Raw genomic sequence first — 9,160 nt, forward strand, 5'->3', positions numbered from 1 at the left:
GAGTCACCCCTGATCACTATCTGCTGGGTATAGATAAAACTCGGTTATCACTGTTCACCTGTGTAGAGGGTAAGTGCAGCTCTGCCTCGAGTGGTTTGTTTGTTGCGGTACATACTCATATATTCTAAGCTACAATTACTTTACGTACATGTATTAGATGCAAGCAACAATGGTGCCACCTCAGTGAAATATTGATAGCCTTATATAGTTCAGATGTAAATGATTCACAAATATTTCATCACTTCGAAATTCGTATCAAAAGACGTCTAACATACGTTACATAAAGAAACAGAATAACTATGTACTTTCGTGGAACATCAACAGTCACATATCTCATGCGGATAATCTGAAACTTCAATTCATTCTTGCATTCAGAGCATAAGTTTATAATAAACAGGATAAAATATGGTGTTATACAATTTCCAAGTTCTCGTGGAAAGGGTGTCCAGTTTTTTTGTGAAATCAGATTTGTCCTTCAAAGATCTCAAGAGGTTTAGATTTATATTGATGTAACTTGCAACGGTGACTGATGTATAAACCTATGTAGAAATCAATATGAAGACTGCAATGTATATTTACCAACAAACAATAATAATAATGCCCAATAGTGGTGGCTATAGCTTAAACAAACAACAAAAGGTATTCGGTGGTAATGTGTTTGAAACTAAAACCATATGTGTTTTTTCAGTTTGCTGTCGTTCGTCAACAAGCGTATGTCAGGTCCAGTGCTTGATATTGCATGGCGATTTATGCTAAGAGAAAGGCACTTGGCTATTCATCTAAATGTAGATATTATTCACAATTTAAGTCTTTTCTTCGTGTTGAACACAACGTGTCCACTGACCTCCTACCATATCAACGGAACATGTTCCGCTGTAACATCTTTAGACTAGCAGAAGAAACTGGTCGCCACACAATACACCCTGTGATAAACGTCCCTGTCCTTAACATTTGCTCTCTGGGCCTAAACTATGTCGAAGATGAGTTCCGTGTCCTACTTATACGTGGTAAATATTCTGAAATAAGTGTTTCATAACCCACCGGACTCAACCTCCAACAGCAGTATTACTTATCTAAAGACATTCAGTACATTAATGTCCACTGCATTAAAACGAAAACGTTAACCCACTATTAAAATAAATTGATCTTCCATTCAATCGTTAGCCTCTATCTATCTTGTATGTGTCATCTGTACTTGAGTTTTGTTTCTATTATGGGCCAGTGGTCTACATCGCTAACATGTGTCGTCTCACTGCCTGTCTGTCTGTCCGTCCACCCGTGTATGTATGTATGTATGTATGTATGTATGTATGTATGTATGTGTGTGTGTGTGTGTGTGTGTGTGTGTGTGTGTGTGTGTGTGTGTGTGTGTGTGTGTGTGTATGTATGTATGTATGTATGTGTGTATGTATGCATCTGGTGTCTACCGTATTCCAAGTTGTGGTAAATAAATTCATTGACTGAGTAGAAATAATCTATCAATGTTTGATAGCAGACACCGGTTTTCGACCACCTGATCCTCCTGATTACGAGGCGATATTGAAAATCGTTTTTCTATGGCAACATAGAATTAATAATTGTATAAGGCTAATGTCTTATAACAACATAAACACACAAGACTGCCTTGTATGTTTCACCTGTCATATAAAGAGAGCAAAAAGAAAACTGATATAAAAATGTTAATATGATGTTACCATTGTGCCTCCATTTGTATTAATATCTTAATATTTGATAGATAGGTAGGTAGGTAGGTAGGTAGGTAGGTAGGTAGGTAGGTAGGTAGGTAGGTAGGTAGGTAGGTAGGTAGGTAGGTAGGTAGGTAGGTAGGTAGGTAGGTAGGTAGGTAGGTAGGTAGGTAGGTATAACAGACAAAAATACATTCTTTGCATTTTACAAGAGTCCTGATAACTTTATCAGGTTATTTTCTTTTGCTACAATATATACACATTAGTTTGTCTTGTACGTTTCCTCTGTCATATAAAAAAGTAAAAAGCAAATCTGATATTAAAATTTAAATTATATTCACAGTTCTAATACTTACGAATTTGCAATATGATGTTAACACAGTGCCTCCCTTTTTGTAACAGTGTATCAATATGTGAAAGATATGTAGATATTAGACAAGAATGCCTTCCTTCCTGTAAACTCGTGAACCGAAGTCCTGATAACTGTACTAGGCTATTTTTTCCACTATGTTTCCAAGTGTGATTATGATGATAGGTGCAGTGGAATGGTTTGTTTTTCGGTTGGTTAGTTAATTAGTTAGTTTGCTGTTCAACGCCGCTCTCAAAAATATTCCAGCTATATTGCGGTGGTCTGTAAATGAAGTTTGCACCAGACAATCCAGTGAGGAACATCATAAGCATGAGCATTGTTCAACCCCATTGACAAATGATATATGTCACACAAGTCAGAAAGCCTTACCACCCGTTTGTCACATTACCGTTTGTTACGACAAGAAGTTCTGACCAGGATCTTCATGGGTCCAATAATGAAATAAAATAAATATATTGCTCGACGTGGACAAGAATTCCTTGGGGTTTTGTTGAAACAAAAGAGTTCTCATTAAGTACAAGTATATCACTGATAATAAATGTTGTGATAACAAACGACGAACGTCATCCAGTTTCCATCTATTTCTTCTTAGAAGTCAACACAGAATACACGTATTCATCCTGATGACGAAACAAAGACGGCCAGTAATTACCTCCAATCTCCACGTCCGACGATGTCAGTGTAAACACACGGAGAAGGTCAGACTATACAGCTTCGACATTGGACAGGTATCACCCTTTATAATAGAACACACCACCTTTGTTGTTGGTTTATACTTGCTTTCCTGTATTGATCATTGTCGAACTTGCAAACACAAGCCCAAAACGTCACCAGACATGGGCTTCACACACTGTACCCATGTGGCTCATAGGTCTTTGGGGTGGCGAACCACAATGGCTGTGAACGCATTTAGTAAGACAATGGATATCAACAAATGTTCTTAATTCATACATTTCCTGATGCTATGATACAGTTGCAATAACATTGTCACTGATGACGTTGACTATCACCTTTTGTCCTGACTGAGTTGCAAAATGGTTACCAAGCATTGATATTTCATCATCATTTCAACACTAACTAGTTCGAAAGTTGGACGTTTAGTAAGGTCCTGAAAGTTGATTGTGGAAATATCGACTTTTTTAAAACACAGCCAAAGAAATTAAAATACAACAGCAAGTTTAAGAGTCTCAGAGTGTTATAGTTTCAAAATCATATCAGGCGCTATACACGTTTTGAATATTATAGCGTATTATAACTGCCAGGTAAAGACAGTATATCTCGATGTTTGACAATGGGTAAACGAAGAAAAGCAAAAGTAATGCATTTTTAAATATTGATGAAAGAAGCGTTATATTTGTGTTTGCAGCTTAGCTTTGCTGTGTTTTGTTGACAGTTCCACACTATCATCCAAATCGCCGATATTAATCATCAGATCCACCCCGTCCATTTAATGGCCTGTCCAGACAAAAACTGGCTAAAGAGGGTGGGGTGGAGACTATGACTTTGAATGCCCATACAGTGGGGTCGTCAGACTTGATCACTTCTTACGTCCAAATAGTACCTACATTATCGACCCCTGCAGTTCACGAAAACATCAGATAACAACATCCGTTGATGGACAGCAATAATTAGTCAGACTTTGTGCGCCTATGGCTTCCTGACTGACAATATAGACCTTCTATAACTAAATCTATCGATTACACGGCATGTTGTTGTCGTTGTAGGTTGACACCGATGCAGTGCACGACGTTATGCTTGGTACCCGAACTTCATACTTCCTGGTCTTACTGAAATAGAGGATCTCTGTTTAAAGTAACCAGTGTCGATATGCCAGGATGTCGGTGTTGTCACACCTCCAGGAACACAGGAACAACTCAGACAGGGATGTTACTTTCCTCCTGCTACAACCATTGTTTATCCAAGTGAAATAACTTATCACATTTGTCTCAATCCATAACACACTCACAAACGCAGAGTTCCCATTCAAAATAACAGGAGTATTTTTGCGACTGAGAACATATCTTGAAGTTTCTATGAAGATAATGATGTTATCCAGTTTTGGTCTCAGGATATTTTTGTCAGACTGGAGACACTTTAGGCTCGAAACTGTTTTTTCTACCAAAATAAAGAGACGCATCTGAGATTTCCTTTCTCCTCTTTTCTAAATGTTCACCGTATGGTTGACATTTTGGGAAGTGTTGGGAATGTGCATGGTAATGTAATTAAAAGCATGTATTGTCATTCTGGCTTTGTGATTGGCCGCACTGGTTACGTGTTATTGCATTTATTTCCCAATAAAGCGTACGAGCGGACTATTTTCAACACAAATGACTGCTGTATAATTCCATTCGTTTTAACACATTTTCTGTTTATCTGTTTACCTACATTTCTGTTGAGGATAGCTCAAGTCATCTTTCGTTATCTGAATATTTGTAAATATCAAGGTAAGAACTGGCCTTCATCAAGCCATGTTTGTCGTAAAGGTGACTAACGTGATCATTCATGAGACATGTCATTGTATCCCCATTACGTTGAAGGATGGTAACTACTGTTGATGATTGTCTGGTCCACATTCCATTATTCACAAGCCGCTTCCATATGGATGGAACACTGCCACATTCTCCGTTAAACAAGAAACAAGAGGACAGACAAACAAACTAACCAACCAACCAAACAAACAAACAATGATATCTGAAAGCCGGAAGGACTGACACAGCATCACTGTAGGACCTGAAGTCTCACTCATTTCATGTTACACAATTTACGTGTCCGCAACTTTATTCTGGTTCAGAATCTAGCCTTCGTTGTTTGGCTTCTGACTTTGTGGGAGTATCCAATTTTAGCATAAAATAACAATCGTCGATATGTCTCACGTCTTTTGGTTATTGTTTTGCTTGAAGTGCGCTGAAATACGAAACATTAATCATTTTTGTAAAATAAAAACTACTCTTAGTTACGGCAATGTGCCAGTTTCATAAGAGGGTGTCCACACTCACCTCCCTTCGTGGTTCAGTGACTAGAGCGTTTGACAGGAGACCTGAGGGCTGGTGCTTTGATCCCCGGCCGAATTATACTTAAAATCTGGTTCTTATTGTTACCATGCCTGGTGTATTAAGCAGAGACTGGAGTACGTTATGTTAGAGTAAGGTATCCGTGGTAATGGCATCCAGCTAGCCTTATAAAACCGATATCGCATAGGAAAAGAAGCAACAGACACACACGTGCAATCAAGTCGCTATATTCATGTAATAATCTAGATTTAAAATCGACTTTAATTTAAATCTTTTGTCATGTAGTTTTCAAACAGTTAAGGAAACTATCATTGAGAGAGAAGTGACTGTTACAGGCCATGTTGCTCCTTATCAATGAATGCATCATGAACACAGTGAAAAGATCCCCATCCACTAACCCACACCCTATCCCAACCCCAACAACCAACACCCCACCCTCACCATCTCCATCAGCTAAACCACGCCTACACCATCACCTGCGCATAAATAGCTCAGTGGGACTGTGAGTGTGCATGTGTGTGCCTGTGTCTGTGTCTCCGTGAGTGCGTGTATGTATCTGTTTGAGTTTTGTGTGTGTGCGCGCACGTGCACGTGCGTGCGCGTGCGTGCATGTATGCGTGTCGATTTTCAAGCAGAATTTAACCTGATATCTAAACAAATCAAATACAAACAGCAAACAAATCTTTCAGGTTAATAAGTAGTTTTAATACTGTACGAACTTTAAAACTCAAAATGCAAGTTAAATATACAGTAGAAGTACATAAATGAAGTAGAAAGTGATGGCAACATAAAATTTGAACATTCAGCATTTAGAAGACAAAGGTACTCAATGTTCAATGTTGATTTAAGACCGCTAAATTAAACTGAACGCGTTAAATTCTCAGTTGCTTCGATCATGTTTTTCTTACATCAGCTTTACATGGAATAAATTGGTAGCTGTGAAAAACGTCGAGGGACAAACAAATATTTTCTCTTCTGTTAATAGTACATTAGTGATTACTCGGTGGTTATTGTCATTTTAAAGACCGAATGACCAAACAGTATCGAGATACATTGAACGCTTTCCATAATTATAATTAAGGAGTCAAACACACTAATGGATAAATAAGCCCCTTTATGGCTCTTGACTCGAGACCATACGCCCCGGTCTTATTTGTCACATTAACTGTACCCAACACAGACGTAATCCAGCCACCGTAGTAGAGGATGCCTCTGTACAGTCTCATGTTCCAAGGTGTGTCGGGCAGCGTGATCACACGTGTACTCACATTATTGGACACTGTCATCCTCATCAGTTCGTTCTTTTTGTTATAATACAACACGCCCGCTTTCTGGTCTAGAGTCACTGAAAACATGCGATGTCCTCTGGCTAATGTTGACAAACCTTGACCATCATATGTCATCGTGAACAGATTACGGTAGTTACACCAATATATCTTCTCTCTCCTTGTATCCAGAGTTATCTGCCTTGGATAAGATGCCAACATGGACAAGTTAATGACGACATTAAATTCTTCTCCATGTTGAGACATGCGGCTGATTGAGTATTTGGGATAATGTGTGCCCATAAATATCACGCCACGTCCTTCGTCCACTGCCATGCCATATGTGCGTACACCTTCTCTCAGTACTCTCACCTGACTTGTATCAAGGACAGATGCTAATATCCTATCAGGTTTGTATAAAGCAATCAGAAGTTCTCTTGTCTTTGCTGAATAGGCAATGCAGGTAACTCTCGACATGTTGTGATACGGAAAAAAACTGAGGGAACCATTATGGATGTTGAGTTGACGGAATTGTTGGTTAGTGCTTGACCAGACAGAAGCAATCAGAATCCTATTTTTCTCCTCCTCTTGTCTGGGTGTCGTCAATGATGCTGTCATCAAAAGCTGACTGGTTGTTGTCACTAACTTTGTCAGCACTGGTCTCGTTGATGTAGGGTTGACACGAAGACCTGCTCCTTGAGAAACAGGCACAGCTGTTTTCAGTTGAAACTGACACGTCTTATTTAACTGTTCATTATCTTTTTTGAGTTCAGCCATAGAAACATTACTCTTTTCTAGTTCCCTTTCCAGTCTGTGTTTCTCTCTTGCACAGGCGTCACTTGTGTTCTGTTCATTCCAGTCATCTACGTTTTTCAGAGCAAATTCATGAAATGTAGCCGTTTCGTCCTTGAAGTCTTGCAGTGATCTGGAGACGTGATGCAACTGTCTCCTCATTCGATGGTAGCCCCGTCTCACATGCCGTAATCCAGAGACAACCTCACTTTTCACCATGTCACGAAAAGCCTCTCCTTGTACAATCTCACTCATTGTCTCTCTCACTTGATCCCGTATGGTTTCCTTTAACTCAACTCTCAGTGATGTCTTCACAGCGTCTATGATATTTCGTATCCTTTTCTCCATACGGATCATATTCCCGTTGTTATCAAGTAAATCCTCCTCCAATTGCTGCAATCTCTCTTCAACAGACACAAAACAGATCAGTGAGGTGCAGATCAGCACCCGGGAAAATCCTCTCAACATCTTAGGATTAGAACAAAATCCTTTGAGCAACCCTTGCCTGTTATGTGATGTTTACTCTTTTGTATGCCACAACCTGTTCTGCTCCTGACTGGCTTAGATAAAGTTCTACTACACACTTACGGGGTTATCACGCCGTTATGAGTGTTGACAATCACGTGTGCTCACGATATCCTGTGTGTAGAGGACACTTGGTTATCATTATCTCTATCGTATTTTTTCCCCTCTTTTCTAAATGTCCACTGTATGTTTGCCATTTTGGGAAGTGTTAGGAATGTGCATAGTAATATATTTAAATGTATATATTGTCATTCCGGCATTGTGATTGGCCGCACTGATTACGTGTTACATTGCATTTATTTCCCAGTGAAGCGTACGACGGATTACTTTGAACACAAATGACTGTCGTATAATTCCATTCGAGAGAACGCCTTTTCTGTTAAACTGTTTACCTACATTTCAGATTTTTACAAGGTCTATTGGAGATCGCTCAAGTCATCTTTCGTTATCTGAATATTTGGAAATATCCAGGTTAGAATTGGTCTTCAGCAAACCATGCTTGTCGATTAACGTGATCCTTCTTAAGGAGTGAGTGAATTTAGTTTTACGCCGCACTCAGCAATATTCCAGCTGTATGGTGGCGGTCTATAAATAATCGAGTCTGAACCAGGCAATCCAGTGACCAACAACATGAGCATCGATCTGCGCAATTGGGAACCGATGACATGTGTCAACCAAGTCAGCGAGCCTGACCACCCCATCCCGTTAGTCGCCTCATACGACAAGCATAGTCGGCTACACGGGTTCGGTCTACAGAATAGGAGGGGTATACGTTGGCAGTAGGGGAAATAATACGGTTCAGGGTCTGTGAGACACAATACAGAACGATGCGTTTTAAGGACTGTGAGACGGACTACGAGGGCTAGACAGTAGGGAAAATAATGTGGTTTAGGGGATGTGATACAGACTAGGAGGGTAAGGCAGAGGGAAATATTATGCGGTTCAGGGACTGCGAGACAGACAATCCCCGTATTTTCGGTCAGATACATGGAGAGGTAGACCCGAGGTGATACCGAGAAAAGGCACATGGACTACCGCGAGTTCAATTTTGGTTCCTGAGTTGTTGTTTTTCACAAAGTTGATGTTGCCGGTGAGTTGTGAGGAACTAGCAGCAACGGGGAAAGTTCTATGCAACATCGTCATCATAATGAATGCGACGTTTCAGTGTAGCTGCTAACGTCATGCAAGTGAAGGAAGGAGGATAACAATGAGATGGTGGTGCTTGTGACGGATGCCGTGCCTGAGATCGTGATCAGTGATGTGCTTGCAAATCACCGTATGATGACTGATCCTGACTGACACCTGCTCGTGCTAACTGCACCTTGATTTGCATTGAGAACCGTTCGATGAACCAATTTTCGCGTTTGAGTTGTTATAACTGTCTCCTGATGTGATTATGCTGTAGGGGCTGCATGTCCCACTTTACGGTTCATATGATGAGTGAGTTTAGTTTTACGCCTCTTTTTGTGATATTCTGACAATATCATCACGGGGAACGCCAGGAATGACCTT

The 9,160-nt window shown here is 40.0% G+C and overlaps 1 protein-coding gene across 1 annotated transcript; it reads right to left on the reverse strand.

The window, feature by feature from the left end:
- Nucleotides 1–5,755: 5,755 nt before the first annotated feature.
- On the reverse strand, nt 5,756–7,699 carry LOC137283642 (uncharacterized). The gene has a single exon (XM_067815249.1). The coding sequence runs from the start codon at nt 7,589–7,591 to the stop codon at nt 6,143–6,145; it is 1,449 nt and encodes a 482-aa protein (XP_067671350.1). The 5' UTR covers nt 7,592–7,699; the 3' UTR covers nt 5,756–6,142.
- Nucleotides 7,700–9,160: the final 1,461 nt, after the last annotated feature.

Source organism: Haliotis asinina, chromosome 1, assembly GCF_037392515.1.
Source record: "Haliotis asinina isolate JCU_RB_2024 chromosome 1, JCU_Hal_asi_v2, whole genome shotgun sequence".
Lineage (NCBI taxonomy): Eukaryota > Metazoa > Mollusca > Gastropoda > Lepetellida > Haliotidae > Haliotis > Haliotis asinina.

Bases quoted from the DNA above. Each gene is read 5' to 3' on its own strand.
- LOC137283642 (XM_067815249.1), bottom strand. From the start codon at position 7,591: ATGTTGAGAGGATTTTCCCGGGTGCTGATCTGCACCTCACTGATCTGT.